The 23,369-nt window shown below is 37.2% G+C and overlaps 1 protein-coding gene across 1 annotated transcript in view; it reads left to right on the top strand.

The window, feature by feature from the left end:
* LOC140150455 (uncharacterized) overlaps positions 1-14,228 on the top strand; it is a 50,900-nt gene extending 36,672 nt beyond the window's left edge. The window contains exons 3-5 of the mRNA XM_072172474.1: positions 1,582-1,677; positions 7,203-7,452; positions 12,482-14,228. Coding sequence (XP_072028575.1) covers positions 1,582-1,677; positions 7,203-7,452; positions 12,482-12,742 — 607 coding nt within the window. The 3' untranslated portion in view covers positions 12,743-14,228. The remainder of the gene's footprint in view (positions 1-1,581; positions 1,678-7,202; positions 7,453-12,481) is intronic.
* The last annotated feature ends 9,141 nt before the right edge of the window (positions 14,229-23,369 follow it).

The raw sequence follows: 23,369 nt of genomic DNA on the forward strand, positions 1-23,369 counted from the left end.
CCGGATTTGAAGGGAAGGCGAATGTCTTCCATAGGGTCCAACTGGAATTTGAGAATTTTTCCCATTTTCCAGCCGGATTTGAAAGCAAGACAAATGTCTTCCATAGGGTCCATCTGGAATGGGAGCATTTTTTCCCATTCCTGCCGGAAATCACATAAATGCCAATGTCTTCCATAGGGTCATCGGTACTAGAAATTAGGAGCTGCTGGAATTAGAGCTATTTTGTCCATCTTCCAGCCGGAATCTACAAAATGTCAATGTCTTCCATAGGGTCTTTATAGACTTCTCATATATTTATTGATTTGTTATCTGCTTTATGCGTAATTTAGACCAGCCGGAATTGTACCAAATGTCCATACCTCCTGCTGGAATCTATGCTTAAATTGCCAGCTGGAATTTGAGCTTCTCCCATATTCCAACCGGAATTGCACTTTTTTCAAATGTCTTCCATAGGGGGGGTGCGGAATTCAACTGGAATAGCCCATTTGTATGAGCTTGGAACGGTCCATGGTTTTCCATGGATTAGCATGTGTTCCTCATGGACCAACCTGGGTAAACAAACAAACAAAACCAGGGAAGTAATATGAAAAATAGGCAAACAGCATTGTGACATTAGCTTAAATATTTGTGAATTAAACCCAATTTCCAACAACAACTAATGTATTCACTGTATCAGAATATGAAGACTATTCCGCATCAGCTGGCACCAGCAGTATTATGAAAGCTGTGGGTCATCATGCCAATTAGTTAAAGTAACTGATGAAACTTGTTATTTTGTGATGCATAATTTCCCCCCATGTAATATTGAGTGGGTATAATTAAACCAGTTCCTATTTCAGCTCATTCAGGTGTGGATGTGCCAAACCAAGCGAAACATGCTTTAAAAGTAATACAATATACAATCTCATTTCATGCAGTATTATTAGCTAAGTGGCTGAGTTGTGAACCGCAACATCTCAAATGGCAAGTGTAAAATGGCCAGCAAGCTTCGGCAGTTATTCTATCCGGCTGTTTAGGGAATTTTCAAAATAAGGCCTTTTTTCCAAAATAAATTTGCTTTCATTTTGCGCTATTTTCACCAGTTAAACATGGAAAAATGTCCCTTTGTTAACCCTAACTCTGTAAAATCTTACAACGAAACCACTGCGCGTGCATGCATTGCCCCGGTGCATTGTACGTGTTGGGCATGACGCAATTAGCCTAAGTCATATATACCCAGAGAATTGCTGGCCGGGCCAGTTAAACCCCCATAGTTATGAGTGTGGCACCCGAGGGGTCTAAGGATTGAATCCGGGGGTGCCAAGTAAAAAATGTGTTCATCTCTCCTTTTTTGTTCCTGCTTTCCTTTCCGATAGCCCAAAACCACATTTTGCGTTAGGGTTATTATTTCTTTCTCATTTGGACCTTTTCACATTTTCCCCCTACTTTTTAAAAAAGTTGATGTTTCGGTCAATTAGGGGGTGTTCAACTGGTTACAGGCCTGCTGATACTGTTAAAAAGATTGACAGGTGACAGATGATCAAGATGATATAATATTTTTTACTCTTGTTCATTATTAAGTGTTTTTGTTGTTCATTTCAGTTGTAATGGTTATGATGAATACTGCTGCGGTGCTACATCATGTTGTCTGGATGACTGGCATTATGACTATGGATTCTGGAATATATGGTACTTCTGGTAAGTTAATCCATTGTATGTGTGTACTCCATTATCTCTGTATGCAATGAAATTAACCAGGATCCTATCAGAAGTGTACAGCATAGAAATGGATCCAGTTCTTCTCGCCCAGGAGGCCGGTTTGCCCGTGCGCGCACAAGCGGGACCTTCAAGCATGGATTTTGTAATGTCAGAGAGTGCCTGGCACAGTCCCCTACACACTGAAAAAGTGGTAGTTACAGTCCTCCAATATTACAACAAAGTTGAACAAAATTTGTTTTCGGCAATGACCAGAATCCATCTGATGTGATTGTACGATATTCATCACATAGGTTGTAAACTTCTGCCTATGATTGAATCGTAGATGCGATATCGCGCTTGAGATTTGGAGTGTACATTGGATTTAACAGGCAGTTGTTTAGCCCTTTCAATATGTACATTTTTTTCTGTTGCTACATGTATTAAAATATTGTATTTTCAGTTATGCAAACATTCAGGACTCCGTAGATTCTCAACATTTTTTTTGTTTTTTCTTGCGATTGTGGAATAGCACTGCAACAAAATTACCAACACAGCATTTTTTACAGCAAAACACACATGGAATATCAAACTATATACTTTGCTTACATAAAATATGCAATTTCTGCCAGTCACTTTGGTAGAAATTATGCAAAACCTTTTCAAATACATGCAGGTTGACCTGTTTTTACTGTAATTAATGCATTGCCTGATGTTTATTCTCTGTATCATATGTGAGATTGAATCTGAAGTGGTCAGTCGGTGCCTAAGAGGCTGAAATTACCAATTGAAATATTATTATTCAGTATGGGTGGATATATTGGTACAGGAGAATTTGCATCATATGCAATAGCTGCCCTTTGATCATTCAGAATTTGTGCACTGTAAATGTGTACATCCATATCAAAACGATGCACTTGTCGCCTGCTACATGTATCTCATTTCACATAATAGCGAGGAATAAATACCAGACTCATATCAAGTGTAGGTCACTTCAAATCATCCCAAGTCACATGGGTTAGGAATACAGAGAACATTCCTTATACAATTTGACTTGGGATGATTTGAAGTGACCTACACTTGATATGAGTCTGGTATTTGTTCCTAGCTATTATATATGTGAAATGAAAAACATGTAGCAGCAGACAAGTGCATCGTTTTGATATGGATGTACATGTGTAAGTCGAGAGTAGTGTGATTTGAGATGCTTCTGGAGCAAATGTAATCACCTGAGGCCAAAAAAAATGTTTGGTTGCCCTTCGCGACTGACCGAAAAAATTCTAAATCTTGGGTCGAGTTTTTTTTGTGAATTTCCAATCACTTTAAAAAAAAACACCTTAAATTATGACAGTATCAAGGACATTTTATATTTGTTATTTACTCATTTTATTCATTAAATGCATACATTGTATTTGATAAAAAACAAGAAGTATTTCTATTTTCTTCACTAATTAAAAAAAGTTGGAGCGGGCCTTGTAAAGAAAAATACACTTAAAATAGTACTTGTAGTTTGGATGGTAAACTATCTTGGTTACGGACACTACTAGTCCCATTTACGGTGTTTAGGATTACGGATGAACAATTTGGCATTTTACACAGACATATTATATACACAGGTTAGACGCACCTTACTTATTTATGTAAAGAAGGATCACTTAATTGCCAATTAGAGCTTGAGAAGACCCGATGAAATACTAGTAGGATGTATGTAGAACGCTGTAAAAATATCAATTCTAGATGATGAAGGTCATAATATTAGCATTTTGATTACATACCTGTGATTGCACATGAAAAAAAAAATTAAAATTTTATGTGAGGAGGGAAATTACTTCGAATTCATGGTACGGTTTGTAATCATAGTTGAGAATATTTTCAAATGAGTACAAACATGCCTAGTTGTGGTTTAGTAGGTTTTTTCCAGACAAATATTGTTAAAAATCTTGTTCAGCCATAGCAGAACCTATTTGCCACATGCATAGGGTTAGTTATATAGCATTTTTATGAATGGTAAACAGGCTTGTGTAGGCGTATCAGAGGTTTTGAGCCACGTCAAGGGAGAGAGAGAAGTAGATGGATGTGTTTATTTTGGGATGAAATCTATTTACACGGAAGATGATGATGATGACACAAATGCTTTTGGCATTTAAAATACCAGCATGTCGTAATAGACTGGGTTGCGGATGTTAAGGGTTTTTAGTTTAGAAATCAGACCCATTTTGGTTTGGTTTTGGATTATTATCAATTCCAGCTCCTGCGACACCTCATTAATTTCCAGACCTACATGTATGGATTCATTGAATTATGTATTAGCATTTTACTTCGAAAAATCAATAAAAAATGGAATGCTAGTTTTCATGACCCCTCCAGTGAACATTGGCCTAATCCTTCCCAGGAAAATATGCACGAGGTGTCACTGTAGTTGGAATAGATGATAGTGGTACTGATAATGCCCAGAATTTTAACTCGTGTAAATATCCATTTACAAAATTCTAGTAGACTCAGTGGATATAAAAAGGAAGCATATGACTTATCATCCAGGAATTGAACGTACTAGCCCAGTATGTTTGAGCGAATGTTCGGTAAATTATGTCCTCGTAAATCTTGGGTTGATCATGATATATTGGTACTGATGTCATGTAGCAGTGCTGATCATGGCTCAAATTTCAGGGAGGCCACCAAGGCTGTGGTGGGCCAGTTGCTATATATTTGAGGCCCTGGGATGTGTTGCTCTAGAGGGTCGCTTTTTTGCAGGAAATCCCTAAAGATGGGTCACAATTTGAGAAAAACATCCCTAAAGATTGGTCCCGATTTGAGAAAAATATCCCTAAAGATGGGTCCTGATTTGAGAAAATTGGTCAAAATCTGTCAAATCAGTCGTTTTTTGGGGGTAAAAAATCCCTAAACATGGGTAGTGGTTTTAGAGTACAGCGGCACACCCCTGTCAAAATGAAATTCGAGTACCCTGGGCCCTGGTGCCAGTCGCAGCAATAGAGCCACAGAGCTCTGGACTTGAGATCAAAATAGTTCAAATGTTAGTGGTCGATTCAGACATGCCAAATTGCAATATCTACTTGTGCTCAAGTTACCTTGAAATCGGCCACTTCACTTATGATGATGAGCCTGCTAGTTACTCTTGATCAAGGTATCAAGTGGTCACTTTTCCTGAGTAAAAAATCTCATCAAATAATACTATGCTGATACATGTACATGTAGCGAGTGCTTGTAATGAATGATATAATTTCAGATTTACCATATCTTTAATGTCATGTTGCGTTGGTTGTAGAATCTACAGGGACTATCTTGAGCAAATGAAGTTAGGAACTGTAAAATGCTCTCCTGTTCTCTTCAAGTAGAGCTTTAGAAGAGCTGTTTGCACCTGTGGCCATTAAAAGGACATTTCGTGATCCACAGCCTCATCCCCTACTTTTCTCAAAAAAGTTGAGATTTTTATATCACTGGAAACCTCTGGCTACATAATGTTTATGTACAAAATATTTCTTGCAGATTAATTCGTTTTAGCAAAGATATCGTGAAATTTGAATTTCGTTCTGGTGCACCAGAACGAAATTACAACGTATTGTCTATGGAGCAGTGTAATACACATAATCATGCATAACTTCATGAACATAAAATCGGAATCAACTGAAATTTTGGGAATAGGTTTTTTTCGTGGATATCTAATGAAAAATGACATAAATAGAGGATGCTAGGATCACGAAATACTCCTTTAAAGCATAAATAGTTAAACAATTTATCAAGACGAGCTATAAATCACTCTTGCAAATGCAACTTGAAGAAGAGCTGCAGGAGGAATTGCTCTCACCAGGGCTCGAATTAAGAATTTTGAAGGGCACCCATTTCAAGGCCATCAACAAATTCTATGAAGTGCTGAAGAATGCTTTGAAACTTTTAACTGCTTATATACGTCTAGCCCTTTTCTTTTCACAGATTATCCATTGTATTCCTTTTGTTTAAGGTTCGTTGCCTCGACCATTACCTAGAGTAATGAGGTAGCTAGCTGCCCAGAGACCATTATCAACACAATAGCTCAAGATAACGGTCTCGGGCAGCGAGCTAAACAAAAGGAACACCATGGACATTCTAGAAACACTATGGAAAGGATCACAACATACATGTAGAATCTGAGTTGGTTACTTTTCTCGGATAGAATTACGGAACAATTGCATTTACAGCTAGCTCGATTTACATGCAAATGTTACATGACAAGAGAAAAGTATAGAGGGCTCCTGCAGTCCGTATAACAGTAATTCATAACACCACTGGTGCTCAGTTAAAGTTATGCAAATTAAATTAGCATATCGAAGTATATATTCATAAATAAAAAAATAACCGTTTCGTTTAATGTATACTCAGTACATGTATATAAACTTGCCATTGGTTTTTAGATGGGAATCTGTCTTTATCCTTGCCCAACCCAAAAACGCTCAACGGTCCATGCGAATTAGCTACTAGGCAAGAACCCCGGATACTACCCGACCAGGGAGCTTCAGCAAACTAACCTGCGGTACTCATTACAAGTCAAGAGGCTGGGGTGCAAAGCCTTACTGTGACCGACCCGTAATGGGGAGCACCATTGGACACAACGTTACTAGGTTATGCAAATTTTTTCGTATACTCACATTTTTCTAAGATATAAATTTCATGGTGTTGAAATAGATCGTAGTTCAAACGTTGAAAACTCTATACAATTTGCATTATTCATTAATCATTTGAATAACAATGGTCACAGGGTGAATACACTCCAGCATATTAACTATGCAAGTGAATAACCTACCAAACCACTTCAAATACTGAAAGATCAATTCTGTATTGATTTGATTAAATCACTTGCATTTGTCATTAAGTAGACTCGCACGCAGGACACATGGGAAGAATATTACACTAGCTCGGGGTGTTTTTATTTTGGGAAAAACCCACAACTTTTACAAAATAATACATCAGTTTTTTCCATTTTGTCTTTTGGAAAATGAATACACCATTACAACAAATTCGTTTATTTTAGCTACTTCGCAGTATATGTAAGATAAGCGGTTCAAAACAGACCATTACCATAGATAATCGGTGTCTTGTTGAGGTCGCCGTGAGCATGTTAGTCGCTGGGAAGGCTCGACCCCTGCGGGGGTTCGCCTTCCGAGCGACTAACATGCTCACCATACCTCAACAAGACACCGATTATCTATGGTAATGGTCTGTTTCTCAACCTTTATCTACTACTAAAAAGCAGTTCTGAGGCATCAATGCCAAGTCTAAGGGCACCGGTGGCCATCGGTTAATTCAAGCCATGGCTCTCACTCATCTCAAAAGGCAGTCTCTGACTCCATCTTTTTGAGCTTAATTTATAAAATGTTAATTGGTTTAAGCTTTGGTTATTTATTCTACCTTTGATGACAGTAAATTTATGTCTCTTCATAAATTTCAGATCCATGTTACATTGCAGTGGTTTTCAATTACACCTGTGATGATGAAGTTCTTACAGTCACTAATTCTTGTCCCTTCCTACATTTCAGGTTCATCATATTCTTCATCTTGATGTCATGTTGCGGTGGCTGCGGGTTTTACCGTCGACGTCAAGTTGTCCTACGTCAGCACCAGGCAAGCAGCCTTGCCGCCGGTCCTCCACCTGGTATGCTCAATCACAACCATACGACATACTCATCTACTACGATGCATGGACACACCGTTATAGCGCATCCGATGATGTATCCACAAGCCCCACCACCACAGAGCTATTTCTCTGGACCCCCATCATATAGTGAAGTGAGTATACTTGCAATTTTTGGAGTAGATCATATAGCTTTCATACATGTATGTGTTCAATAGCTACAACCATGAAACTACTTACTATATTGACCCCACCTCATACTTAAGTGTGTAATATGGTGTGACTCTTACCTTAATGGGCTGTTCCAGTTGAAATCCATACACCCCTATGGAAGACATGACCTTAATCTCTCACACAGGGAGTGTGAATTTCAAATGGGGTTACCTGAATGGGTGACTCCATTTGAAATCTATACCCCCTGTATGAGAGATTAAGGTCATGTCTTCCATGGAATAGCCCAATTTACCAAGTCTAAATCTTAAAGGCCGATATTGGAATGTCATCTTTCCCTGGGTAAGATCTGACACCAGGCCAGCCCATGGCCAGAGGGTAATATGAGTAGGTTTGTTTCACCCTGAAGGCAAGGATAGTCTTGCAAATATGGGCTAACTTTCCCCTAGGCCATCCAATATGCCATATACAGTAGGACTACAACTGGTATCTATGGTCAGTTTATACTCCTATTTTCCACATCTGTTATTTTAATATGCTCCTTTAACCCTGAATACTACAAAATACTACTTGATATATGCGCTGTTCGTGCATGCATCCCACGTGGTGTGATGACGCAATCGCCCTAAGTGATATATAGGCACGGTTTCGCTGGCCAGCGAAGCCCAAGACCTGTGGCAAAGTGTCGCCGACCGAGTGCTTGGCATGCGAGGGGTCTCGGGTTCGAATCCCACCCAGAGCAAACAACTTCTTTCTTTCTTTTCTCTCTTTATTCTTTCCTTCTTTCCCTTCCCGTCGCCAAAAAGCCCCTAGGCGGTTAGGGTTAGGTTACCACTATCGAAACTCAGTATAGGCTTCCTTAACCCTAACGCTCCTGAATACTACAAAATACTACTTGATATATGCGCTGTTACAGTGCATGCATCCCACGTGGTGTGATGACGCAATCGCCCTAAGTGATATATAGGCATGGTTTCGCTGGCCAGCGAAGCCCAAGACCCGTGGCAAAGTGTCGCCGACCGAGTGCTTGGCATGCGAGGGGTCTCGGGTTCGAATCCCACCCAGAGCAAACAACTTCTTTCCTTTTTTTCTCTCTTTATTCTTTCCTTCTTTCCCTTCCCGTCACCAAAAAGCCCCTAGGCGGTTAGGGTTAGGTCAAGTTAAACAAGTCATACAAATATTCTGGCCATTTGATTGGACAATTGATATAGAGGTTATCCACTTCAATCATGTGTGACTTCTAACAAAAGGCGCTGATTCCCATAGTATTCCTCATTCAAACCAATTCAATGCACGACCTCCGAGTTACTTGAGTGACTTTGGCGGGCTATTTTGAAACAGTCATGGTTGCACACGCAGGTACTTCTTTTGAAAGTCCTAAACAAGGTATAGCGGTCGCTGATAGGATATGCAGCTTATAGAACATGGATAACCTCTATTGATGAGTTTTGCTATTTTTAGAGAAACTGCAAAAAGACTGCTCAATTGCATTGTTTATATACACTCCTCAAAGTAATTAAAGGATCAAAAAATTTCATCCAGATTATCTTGACCATACTTGTACCTAATCGAAATATCTTTTTATATTATGTGGCATTGTTCATGCTCCACACTGTCAAAAGTGTTTCACTGTAAAAAGAATGTTTCATCTGGCACTTAAAACATCTTGAAAGATAATTTTGTTTTTGAAAAATATTGTTAAATTGTTTGATCCTTCATTTACTTTGAGGAGTGTATTTAGAGAATAAATGCGCCAGCATTCACTACTCAAAATATTGGCCAGCCCATCCATTATGGCACGATATTGGATAGGCAAAAGACAAAATCCTATCTTTTATTCTCATTCTTATTCAGTTTTAATGTAATTTTTGCGAGAAAAACTGCCTTTTTCAGAAAAAAATAAAGTTACTTTTGTGAGGACATCCCGTTGTTTTAAATGAACGAAACCATCACGAACATCTAAGCCGCCGAATCGCGTTCTTAGTTCTCGCACATGTATTACGCGAACGCATTATCGCTAGCGATCATTGAGGAGCAACAAGCGTGCCGCCGTTGCGTGGCGGCGCAGCGCGCCTGACTAATATCACTATCAACTATTGTGAGATATTATACACCAGAAAACCAATCAAATTACGTGAATTCTTTACAAGACGCACCCATTGAATAAGAATTCCTAATGCACTGTTGCACTATACAATGTATTGTGTTTACTATACCATGCATAGATGCAGTAGTGCAAGTATGAGACCATACACTGCCAATAAGTGATTTTGATAATTCAGAACAGAGTGCATGGTGGGTAAGATATGGAAATTGAAAGTGGGTGAATAATGCAATTCCCTCCATTGAAGAGCTGTGTGAATGAATTGTCTTAATGTGAAGAACAAAAAAAAAAAAAAATGTTCTTGTTATAATTGTGTGAATACACTAAGACCAATTATAAGATGTAAGACGAAGTACAAAGCGCTATTGACAGAGTGCAAAGTTCACCACCATTGAAGTTCCAATAATGTTTATCCAATGTCGATATTACCCATAATGCACTTTGTTCCGAATTATCAAAGTTGCTTATAAACGCACATGTAGTGTTAAATTCATGCATGATGGCTACCTGGACTCGCCAATCACAGACATTGAAATTTTCTTTGTTCTGCATTTCGTTGAGTTGAACAGGCCATATTCCACCTCATGAAAATATTCTTACCATTGTATGTACTCAAATAATCATTCAATATGTGTGTATATAATTTTACCGTTTCATATATTTTCCTTTATGCATGCTGTATTTAACATTACTACTTAAAAAACAGACAAACATTCTCTGCAGCATCATGGAATTAATTTCTTTACAAACAGTGAAAGTATGCCCTTGGAATGGAATCCTCATGAATTTCTGCTTCCTTAATAACTAGTTTTCCTACCATACATAAATTATTTGAGTGAATGTGAGCAGTTGTTAAACTTGGCAGCAAAAGACAGGAAAGCATTTTTCCATCTGGTTTCCTGTGTGTGACATTTGAACATTCAGTAAATGAATTACATGTATCAATGTCATTATGTTCTTGTTGTGCAATAACGGAGACGCTACTGTTTCATAATGCAGGGGTGTGATTTTTCCGGATTTCCGGATTTTTGGGATTAAAAAAAATTCGGATTTTCAACAAAAAAAAAAAAAAAAAAAAAAAAAACAAAAAATTTTTAATTTAATTTAATTTTTTTTATTTTATTTTTTTTTTGTCGCTTTTGGAGTGGCCCTGGACCAAGAGCTAAATGCTTAACAGAGATGTCACATTTCCGGAATGTTCAGTTTCCAGATATGAGAAAATCTCCAATTTTAAAATGAAAATTCCTTAGAACCCTGACTGGATGATTTATAGACACACTGTACTGTGCAAAAATGGTGATGCAATTTCTCATGTGTATGTGAATGATATGATACTGGAAGTATGTATTCACAGATAATAAATGTTTTTATACTATAAAGTGAAGTATTTTAACAGTTTCTCATTTTTGCATTTTACCCCATGAAATTGCATCTCCAGTGGTGCTCAAGTGTGGAAAATCCCTCTGGCTGTGGGGCTTCCCCTCACCCTCACCGGGCTTTGCCCTGGATTCTCACCAGGGGCCCTTGAGCTGGCCCCTGGACCCCCGGCCGCAACAGGCGAGAGCTCCGCTCGCTTCGCTCGCTCCGCTTCGCAATTTCATTGCCTTGGGGTTTTTTTCAAAAAGCACCAATCACACCCCTGATAATGGAAATAACAATGGAACCCATTTGTCCACATTTTCTATAACTTACGTGAGTTGTAAAAAAATACAAAGACAGTGATGATGGTTAGGTATATAGGAAATACAGAAGTTTTCTATAGTGTGTCTGGCTTCTTGCATTTTGGTGTTCTGTCAAAACATGGACCAAGTCACCAGGACACTTTTAGAGATACAGTCCAGTAGGGGGAAAGAAATTGGAAGTAAAATATTGATTTTAACAGACAAAAGAATGAGCAACTCTCATTTCTGATACATTATTTTTGAAGTTTAAAATTTGAGGATTCTAATCTGGACTTATCTCAAAATGTTTATTATGCTACTTTGTCTGGGTTTTGTGGGAACAGGTCACAGTTAATATGTCCTCATTTTCATTTACATGCTTCTTCCATTTCATCAAACACACTGAGAAGGAATATGCTTGTAGGAAGTTGAAAGGAAAGATGTTTCTTTTAAAATAGTAATAAGAGCCTAGATGTTGAAGCAAGGTTTCACACTCAAGCGACACATAATACATTTCAAAAGATTACAGGACATCGATGTGTAGGAGTAAACAAGGCGTCATAGTCATGTCGGCTGTTTGTAAATCAGATGAGGATGATATTGAAAGCTAAGATGTTGCATAACATCAGCATGAAAAGATTGGCTTGAAAATGTAATGTGTGTGAATGGGAAGTGCTCAAGGGAGGGGAGAAAAACTTAAAATGCAGGTTGTGGTCAAAACATTAAAAATTTCTTTGTCAGAACTACATTGGGCAAAATTGTCCCACTCTCTTGTTCCAAAAGCGATGTTGCTGGTAAAAGTTGTGTAGGCCATAACAAGTATCAAATTTTGAAATGGGCCTGACGAAAGATGCATGCATGTGTTCTATGTCAAATTTAGCATCTGTTAATCTGTTCAAAAATTTTTATTTTTCTTGACTATAGATGAGGTGACCTCAATGTTTATCAACAAAGGCAAGGGACTGGTATCATCTTTATGCTTGAATGAACCCCATGCAACCACTACACGGTTTAATAGTCTAATTGTGATGTGGCGTGAGTTTTAAAAACACGAGCCCTGAACAAAATATGATGCTTGTACAAGATACTGCCAGGCAAAAAACAATGGAAATTGTGATGATGCGTGCGCATACTGTCAGGCATTGACGTCAGAAGTCACATCATCTATAGATAATACACTGTAATCTTGTTTGTGGAATATTGTCAATTAATGTATTTATATTTTTGTTACTTATTTTCTATTTTCAGGTGACATCTAAACCAGACATGTACCCTAAAGCTTACCAAGACACAAACACAAATGGCTCAGCAGTACCCTATCCAACCAGTGACCCAGCACATCCACCTCCTGGACCCGGTTTGCCGTACCAAAATGGCATTGCATCACCACCTCCGCCACACATAGACAATGGTATAGCAGCGCCACCACCTCCATATACACCGACAGCACCAAGTGAAGCTATAACGGGTGTGAATAGTAATAACTCTTCAGCGCAGGCAGCGTCATGAAAATTGTCGCTTGTTTGACGTTTTCATGTGTAGATATTTTCAATGTCAATTTATTTGTATTTCACATTGTTTGTCCTGTATTATGTACAGTATTTAACTATGCCCTACATGATAGAGCATACACAATCTGCATATAGCTTACATAGGGGAGCTATTCTTTATGAGGCATAGGTGTTTGTATATGTGTGCTGTCTATGTATAGTAGAATATTTTTGTGCTCCTCTGCGTCGTTTTGAGAGCAACTAGCCACATGTGCATTATTGAAAAAGACAGATTTGAGATCATCTTTATAATGAAACATGAGTTCCTTGTATATTCAGGGGATAATTGATATACAAGAGGGCTTGTTTATTAAAGGAACATGCAGGACTTTATGACAACCTGACAAACATGATTTTCCTCACTTCCAACAGTTGTGCATGTTTGCAATGTTAACCTGTAGCACCGGTAGCAAGATGGCAGATCTGTGTGAAGGTTCAGGAGGCTACTTTGTGAACAGGCCTACAGCGATTTTCTTCAAGATGCCAGCTGATCTATAACTCAGACCCTCTAAGAAGACCAAAACAATGTGTTTGGTGTCTGTGTAACAATTCTTCAAAGTTAAGAAGGAAAGAAAAATCAGCACAAACAAGGCAGTCAAATGTGGAAATAATGCATAAAAGACTATCCGATTTGACCAATAGGCTCTTACAGAAGGAATAACTTGACCATTTCATGAAAAAGCAAGCTATTATGATAAAATTGGCATAATATATTTGTAAGCTGTTGAGCTAATATTTTGGTTAATCTGGTCAATTGTCAATGTGTACGTCCATATCAAAAGGATACACTTGTCTGCTGCTACACATGTATGTATTTGCATAATACAGGCATGAGAATTTTCAGTTTTAAAGCTGAATGAAGTTTTTTTAGTGGAGTCAAAATTTCCAGAACTTTATTGAAATTTCAACATGTTTTTGGTACTTTTTGCCCAATTTCATGCACATTTTCATTTTTTTAGGTTTTTTTAGGAAAGTGCAGTCTCATGCCTGATAGTAGCTTGGAATAAAATACCAGACTCATCTCAAGTGGAAGTCACTTCAAATCATCCCCAAGTCACTGTTTTACAAACTATGTTCATGGTGCTTTCATACATTTTATAGTTACTCCATCATTTATATCTTGTTAATCTTGTACATCCCATTGGGGTCTGAAGAATTGAATAAAACTTGATACTTGTTCAGGAATGTTCTCTGTATCATAACCAAGTGACGTAGGATGAATTGAAGTGAGCGCCACTTGAAATGCAGGTATTTATTCCTAGCTACTATTGTTATATAAAAAGAGACACATGTAGCAGCAGTCGAGTGCATCCTTTTGATATCGATGTACACATGTGACATGATCAAGGGGAATGAGTCACATGTCGACCCTGGTCGAAAATGAAGCGAAGTTACGTCAATTTATCAATCGCTGAAAATAAAAGAAAACAAAATAATTTGAACACTGTTTTCTCAAAAACAATATTAGCGACATCTGACTCATTCCCTTGATCACATCACATATACGAGGGGGTATCAAAAAGTTTTAGAAATCGCCCAGAAGTGAAAGGGCTATATCAATGAAATTTTGTCAGTGCAATCACTGGTCCTTATGTACACTATGGTTCAAAAATGGTCTAATTGGTATGTTTACTTTTTTTTACAGGTGGCACTAGATGCCAATAACCCGCTGCCCCAGTTACTGCATAAACTGCAAGATTGAGAAATTGAGGCAAGCAGCATTATTAAGATCCTGCTTTTGAAGGGTTGCAGTGCCTAGAAAATTGATGATGAAATGAAAGTTATCTTCGGTGGTGATTGTGATACGTCACTGTCACTTTTTGGAAAAGGAATTTTTATTTCATCACAGATTTTCTGGGCACTGTAACCCTTAAAATGGAACTTAATCATGCTGCATGCCTCAATTTTCTCCATTTTGCTGGTTATGCGATTACATAGGCAGGTAGTGACATCTAGCTCCTGTAAAAAAAGTAAACATACTTACGAGACCATTTTTGCACCATAGTGTACATAAGGACCAGTGATTGCACTGACAAAATTTCATTGATATAGCTCTTTAACTTCTAGGCGATTTCTAAAACTTTTTGATACCCCCTCATATACATACACTGGTAATCATCTTGATGTATTCACTTAAATCATAATATCATCAATGTAGGCTATAGAGGCACTAAGATATTCTCATTTTTTTCACAAGTTTCATATATTTGCTCACTATTGTGAGAAACCTTGTATAGAGCTGTTCTATTTGAAATCTGCACCCCTCTGAGGAAGAAGTCAGCCAAGTTCAACCATTTTAGTTGTTCCAGGTCCAGCAATTGCCTTCTAAATATAGTGGAAAATGCATGGAAGGTTTTGAGATTTTATGCAAAATTTGCCCCATTTGAGGGCAAATTTGATAAAATTCGACTAAATTTAAAAAAATTTTATCTGGAAATTAATATGAACAGGCAAATATTTCCAACTGGATTATGGTGTTTCATGTAAGGGGAGTGGAGATATCAGTACTATTATTCTTTCACAGAGTGAAGGTGTGGATTTCTATTGGAATAGTGTATTTGGTACTTAATTATACTACACCATGTACGCTCCTCAGAATTTGAGTTAGAATTTGATCAGTACTAAAACAGCGGGATGTATGCATAAAAGTGGTTTTCCAAGTAAAGTGTTTGGATGCGAGCCGTTAACCAAAGGCGCTATAAAATTAGCGCTTATTTTATAAAATTGGTTTAACGGCTCGCATCCAAACACTTTACTTGGAAAACCACTTTTATCACCTACTATGCGTGCCGACGTAGCAACCTTGTCTTCTAGGGATGTATGCATGCTATTTCATGTTAAAAATACTGGGTAGAAAAGCTTGCTTTTGGCAAACCCATGGGGAATCAATGACTCATCAATGTCAATGATCATCATGATGCCTGGAAAAATCAAAATTTCCCTTCAAGATGCACAATTTCCCACTATTTCTTAGGTATTTCTTGATTTTTAAAAAAGACAAAAAAATTCGCTCCAAATGGCAAAATGTCTCCACCTTTTCCAGGCATGATCATCGTTGGCAATGGTGAAAATAATGGGTTTCTGCACTCTACACGTGGAAAAAACAAAACAAAAATAAGGCCTGCTGCTCCACAGAGTTAATGCTACATGGTGAATTTGGGTGATTATGGCCTAATTTAAACTGGGCACATTGTATCCCAGACTTCGGTAATCATTTATATTGTGACTTTTACCAGTTGTCAAATTTTGAGGAAGCTTAGCTGTATTATTTTTGAGTCTGGGAATTAGTGTACCAGTATTTCAGGCTATTTTGACATTGGTCTGTGATAGGCCATCATCATTGAATGCAGAGATCATTTTGAGACTTGTCCCTACAAAATGAACGGAAAGTTGCAAAATTTCATTTCTGAGTTATGACCAAGTTCATCTTCTCAAGATCATCTTTTCAAAATGATGCAGGACATGACAGTGTTGATTCCTCACTTGGTGTTCAAAACGTTTTCTTGAGCTTTGTTTTCTATTGATTTGTGGCATGTATCTCTGGCGATTTGCTGTTCATTTTATGGAAACAGGTCTAATTTCTTGGAATAGAATGTAGACTAAAAGTGACATTGGCAAGAGTCTCAAAAGCCAAAAGGAACCATGTCATAATTAAATTTAATAGAATGGTATCAATTACAAGATAACAATTAATAACAAGATATGCAGGAGGACAAGATATTTAATGTACTGTACACATATAGCAGCTGAAGCTATGATCACAACAATATTCACTTGAGTTGAAGCAGACGATGGTGGACGACATTATTCAATGTGGCAACAGCCAAAAGCGTAAACAAAGCAGACAATATGACGGCAACACTGCCTGCACGTTGGACGCAATTATTTTTTCCCGAGCCAAGATGCGTGTTTAGCTCTATTGGCCGGGTGGCCCCATTACAGAAAAAAAATGCACAAAACATATTTCCCAGTGCAATGTATACATTTTTACATGAAAATAAATAATTTTAGATTCAAAGAAAAAAGAAGAAGAAATATTTTTAATCATCGCCGCGGGTGGGAATTGATCTCGGGACCCTCTGCTTGGGAGGCGAGACTCGTAACCACTACACTACGTAATCGCATTGGTACACAACAGGGAAATTTTCAGTATATATCGTAACATATCGTGCGTTATTCATACAAAAAATTCAAAAAAACGGTACTTCCAATGAGGTTCATTGTCAAACCTCAATGGATTTAGACTGATAAAATAGTGCTTGATAACATGCATACACTTTTGGAATTATTTGAGACATTTTTGTGTTTACGTGTAAAACCAATGACGACGTCAAAATTCAGTCAATCTTGTCCGGCCCCCCCTGAGTTGAAGCTAGCCTGTGTGGGAATTGGATGGAAATTCCAAACCAATCACCAAACTCTAGCAACTTAATGTAGTTTTCAATTGAGTAAGTTGTTGTGTACATAATAGAATTGCACAATTTTTTAATAGATGTAGCTGTGATATTTAATTGCACAAGAATATCGGAAGCATTTATTTCATGTAATATCTAATTGGGTTACTAATCAGGGTAAATACAGGTAGTAACTTTGTGTCAATTCAAAAAGGAAACATGTACACTAAAATTTAATATAACATCAGCAAAGATAATGATAAAAGTAACACTATGTAGCAATGGTGTGTAGCATTTTGAATTTGAACTCTTCAAAAATTGTCAAATTTTGATCTCCTAGTCATGTTTTTTGAGTATTGACTAATCAAAGAAGGAAAAAGTGAGGCTAGTGCAACTCGAGCATAATTGTATAAATCGAGAACTCAGTGCAACAAAGGCTCATATCCGTTAGCTCTCATGGTCTGGGTAATGTTATTCATAAGCATGATTGCATTTATACACAACATTACCCAGGGTAGCTATTGGAGATAGCCTTTGTTGCCCCAAGTTCTTGATTTATACAATTATGATTAAGAACTCACTGCAACAAAGGCTCATCTCTGTTAGCTCCCTGGGTAATGTTAATGCACGATTGAATTTATACACATGAACATATAAGCACCATTGCATTGATACACAAAATTACCCAGGGTAGCTAATGGAGATGAGGCTTTGTTGCGCTGAGCCCACAGAATGTGCACTACAGACTTTCTGTAATGCTACATCATACATGTTCAGTTGGGTATAGCATAAGTGAGAGCAGGGGTGAACCAGAGCAAATGCAGACGATTACAGGTGGAGTAGCTAGGCTATGGTGTACCCGTCTAGCTTCTGTATTATTAGTACTGATCAAAATATCATCTGTAGATGGAATATGTTGCTTTAATATCATCTTAATTCATTCTTTTTGTATAGTTTTAAAGAAAATCATATTTTTGTAAAATATTTATTGTGTCTATTCTATTTAAATGATATAAACAATAAACATGGACTTTCAACTATTGTTATATAATTATTTATTGTATAGTATAATTTATTGTGAAGCATGATAAGATTTCTGTGTGTATGTTTTCAGGATCTGGTAATCACAAAGGGGAAGTAACATTATTCATGTAATAAGATGGAACTTGGTCCAACTGTGAAGAATTTTATTTCCTTTAAAGCCATAATGTATGATCTAATAATATGAAATTGGTTAATTTTGTCAAACCTGATTTTTTTGGCATATTTGTAATGTTTATACATGTCCCATCTTACACCTATATGGAATCTGGTCCAATTTATTGTTTTTGTAGCTCAACAGGGCAATTTTGACATAGTCCACTATAGAACTCCATGTTAAACAGCCAAAATAACCAGCATGGTTTCTTTCACTTAACCTTTTTATTTCAGCTTCAAATGGACAAAAACCCTTGTCGGCATTATTATTAATATTATTTCAGCATTTTGGGTAAAGAATAACAAAATTGAAATTGGACAAAAATCAAACATTATGGCTTTAAGGCGCAATCAGTTTATTTTGCCCAGCAAGAACACCGTGATGTAAAATTCATCAAAAGTCAGTTTTGGGTGTATGTGAAACAAGCATGTATAATATACATATCGCTTTCATTTTTGCCATATACATTGTATATTACATTGTATATTACATTGTATATTACATTGTATATTACATTGTATATGGCAAAAATATATTGTATATGGCAAAAATGAAAGCGATAAAAACTTATGTTTGGGCTCACCAAAATACACCCAAGCTACACTTGCAACCAGAAGAGTTTTGCACTTGTCTACACACATGTAATAAAAAGGACAGGGTCAGTCCAAAATTATTTGATGCTACACGGCTTGGTTAGCAAATGAGGTGATGATGTTTAGCAGCATTTTATGACATGATTCAATCGGCAAATTAGAACCCCACTTCCGTGTTTACGTAGCATGACAAAAAAGTAATCCATCAATGCTGTGGTAATATAATCAGCTGTGATAGTATTTTTCATAGTATGAAATATTCACCTGGTTATAACTTTAGTTAATGAAAGCAAAATTTCAATGTGAAAGTAAGAGTCTAGACACAAAATTTGATATATGTGCTGCTCCCTAATTATCCATTACAAAGGTATCTGTACATAATTAATATTAATACAAAAATTACATGAGGCAGCATTTTTATTTATCATATTTTGTATGTGGACTCTTCCAATATTGATTCCATGTTTGGGTTCAAGATGTAGCAGGCATGAAAAATTTCAGCGTTTTCGCCGATTTCAGCGCGTTTTGTTATTTTCAGCTTATTTCTGAATCAAATTTACAGAAAATGGTTATTTTCAGGTTCTTTTTTTTTTTTTTTTTTTTTGAGACATGTCTGTTGTCATGCCTGTGTAGACATTGACAACAGCTTGTTTAGTATGGTAAGAACATTGTGAAATTAAATTGCTGTGAAAGAAACGATTATGCTATGTAGCATTTATTAAAAGGTCAGGATTATTAATAACACCAGTCAACAACTATCAGCTTGATAAGTGACATAGATGATTGAGTGATAGTAGGTGTATCCATTGGACAGGATTGGTTTAGATCAAAGTGGAACGGCATGGTTTTAGATGGAGCTGGACCTATTGGTCCAAATTAATCTAAGCTGGATCTATCTAATACTGGTATAGATCGATGCAGAGCAAATCCAGGTGGATGTGGAAGGTTGTTTGAAGCAGCATGTTGGCATTAACAGAACATCCAATATAATATTTTCTTTGCTATGGATAACAGCACACAACCTTGGACCTGGAGGTTCATGTGCACTTGTGCAGGGCCTAGGTTTCGTCTTGGTTCGCTAGAATCAAAATCCATCATAGTTACTGCACTTACTGTATGATACAATGAGAGAAGTTGATTCTCGCAACCGAATGTTACGAGAATCATTACGAGAACCGATTCTGTGTTCTCGTCGAAATCAAGGCCCTGATGTGACCAGTGGCTGTTCTCATGAAATTACATTGTGTAGTGGTAAGCAGAGGCAATTAAGCTACGAAGTTCTATCTGTTGAACCTTTAACCTGCAGGATCTTGCACTCCATGGTCATTTACTCCTCAATACTAAATCTCTGTAATTTGAATGTAATATGACAACAGGGTCGTTGATAAAATCCAAAGTAAATAGGTGGTATTTGTAAATAAATTAAACAGATATTGCCTTTTTAAAGGGTAAAAGTCAGACTGCGGTTTAAAATGTAAGAGGCAGTATCAGCTAGTGATTACAAAAGCATACAATGTGTTTGTACTTCAGATTTGCCTGAAATTAGCTGTATGGTTATAGTGTGGATTAATGTCACCAGTGTTAATTAATATTGCATGAGGTCCCAGAGTGGATTGATATATGATCTACATGTACCATTCAAAGCTGGCCTTGATGCATAATGTATCAGTGAGTTTAGTCAACCCGGAGTGCAGGCTACCACAAAACCACTGTGTAACAGTGTATTGCACATGAACACTCAATTATTGAATGCATGGAAATTGAAATCATACTTTTATGTTAACTTGTTTTATTTCAGGTGTGATTTTAATATTTAAAAGGCTAAAAAATGTTTGGTTGCCCTTAATCGACCGACCCAAAAAATTGGAAATCTTGGGTCTCGTTTTTTGTTTTTTTCAATCATATTTTTAGAAGAAACCTTAAATTTGGACAGAATCAAGGACTTTTATATTTAGGGGTTCATTCATAGGATTGAGAGCCCGAGGCGTGAGCCGAGGCATAAATCAACGATCATGCCGAAATCCTATGAATGAACCCGTTCATACATACCCAACATTCTGAACATTGTTAGCAATCCAAAACAAATAAAAATAATAAGGTTTACAAGTTTAAATAACATTTTCATACCGTTTTCCTTCAAAAATTGGGAGAAAATGAGTAGACCTACTTGCAGGAAGCAGCTCGTGAGGTCAACGGCCGGGAGTCAACGCGTTCCATCTCTTGCGCTCCGCGTGTGATGGGCGGTGGTGACATCTGGCGATGTCATGCAACACTAGCAAATCGTGGATCGCGTTAATTGGGTTCCAACGTTGCGTGACGCAGCTTGTTTATGCCCTGCGTACTGGTCATAAACGGTATTTATGACCAGCAAAAAAGGGCGCAAATCCAATCAGAAACGTCGTTATATCGTGAGTATGTATGAATTGTTATTCGCTCATTTTATTTATTAAATGCATATTTGATTGAAAACAAGATGTATTTCCATTTAAATCCAGTCCAAAAACACATTTTTTTTTGCCATAAAATGATCAAGCATTTGTCAATACTAGCCTTTTCAAAATGGAGGAAAAATCGAGGAAGAGTCCATATAAAAAAAAAAGAAAAAAGATCAACCTACCGACTTCCAAATTTTTGTCTCGGAAGGGCAACCAAACAATTATTTTTTTGGCTTAATTTATTGACAGCATGCTGGTCTTTTGTTGAAGACAGCTAAAATTGTATAAGAATTATCAGTGCAGCTACCGTTTTTGTCATGGAGAAATGAGTTCCATGGTATACCAGCGAAAATGCAGTATGGTCCTTCTGTAAGTCCTTCTGCCTTAGTACTTCACCAAACTAACTATTCAAAATCCCATAACTGTGGCATGATTTGAATAGTAAAATGGGGATAAGCATCACACCAAGGCGGAAGGAATCGCAGCCTCTTAATTATGGTGTGTAGTCAAACCTGAATTCAATGCATTTGTAGAAGATATGTGCTGAATCGGCCACCTGATGTCAGATGATATTAGATGCAATGTTGTATCAAACCATCAAACAAGCAAGTTCTAGTTTTGTACTTTTGTTTTACCTACTGATTGAATAATCTATATACACAGGTACACATATGTACTTGTGCAGAGAGTGAGCAGGGCAGCCTTGATCAAGGCTTCCTCCTTACTTTTTCTCTTGTATAATCAGTGGTAGAAGTAGGCCTATCATATACTGGACTCTAAAATTTTTAGTCCGGTCAGATTTTTTGCTTGGTGCTGGCAACATGAGCTGGGGAGGAAGTGTGCCTTGTGGGGTGGGCGTAGTGGGCATTTTGCTCAAACACTACCCCTGCAGTGCACAGTGTGCCTGGAGTCAAGTAAGATAAGTCCACTAGTATCTGGCCTCAACAATTCAAATGTCAAATAAATTTGTACAAAGTTATGATGGTAAATAATTATTTCGAAAGAATAACTTTTGAAACAGAAATTTTTAGATGTGGCAAAGCTTCCATGAATTTTACATTCTCTAACTATGGACGCCAAAGGACTTGAAGCAAGTCTAGAGCAGGGCAGCAAACGATTATACTAATTTAAAACGCGTTGGAACTGTTTTGATGAGCTGAATTTAGGGTTTGACAAAATTATATAAGACCTGCACCCATCAAACTTGGGCAAATTCGCCCAGGCTTTCTCCGAGATACAGTCCAATAAACATGCCCCAAACAGTACTCTCAATATCATATTTTTCCATTTTGTTTTCGGTCATCTGTCATGCAATCAACATAGAATGTATCATGTTTTATTGTAAACATTAATTCTGATTTGAAAAGAGTGTGTATTGGAAATAATAATAATATTAAAATTTCATTTAAAAGTATTATTATCTAAATAAGTGACTTTGATAATTCAGAAGAGTGCATTGTGATTTCAAGGTGGGGTGGAATTTAACCAGATGGGAAATCAGACTGCATTTTAATGGCGATGAACTTTGCACTTAATAAATGTTTTGTACTTTGTATATTGTTTGGTCTTTAATGTCTTCACATCACCTGCATATAAACAAGCGAAGTACATGCATTGGATGAGACTGGTTGATTAGAACTATGTTGTTAATCACAGGAATTATTGATGAGCCCCAGTTCATTTCTGATGGATGTCAATAACCCTTTTTGAAATATGGCGGGCACAAAATGAGAGGGTGTACCTTGATTTGGGTAATCTTTTGTCAGCAGAGAAGCATACAGAAGATAACACAAACCTAAAGTAAGCCCTATCCTTTTGTGCCCGCCATACATGTACTTCAAAAAGGCTAATGGAGAAGACTATATTCCACCTTTGAGTATACCATATTACCCAGAATTCAGTTTGTTTCTGAATTTAGTGGTGGTGCATTGAGATGTGAAGAAACATTTTACATGTTAAATTTATA

This window comes from Amphiura filiformis, chromosome 4 (assembly GCF_039555335.1).
Source record: "Amphiura filiformis chromosome 4, Afil_fr2py, whole genome shotgun sequence".
NCBI lineage: Eukaryota > Metazoa > Echinodermata > Ophiuroidea > Amphilepidida > Amphiuridae > Amphiura > Amphiura filiformis.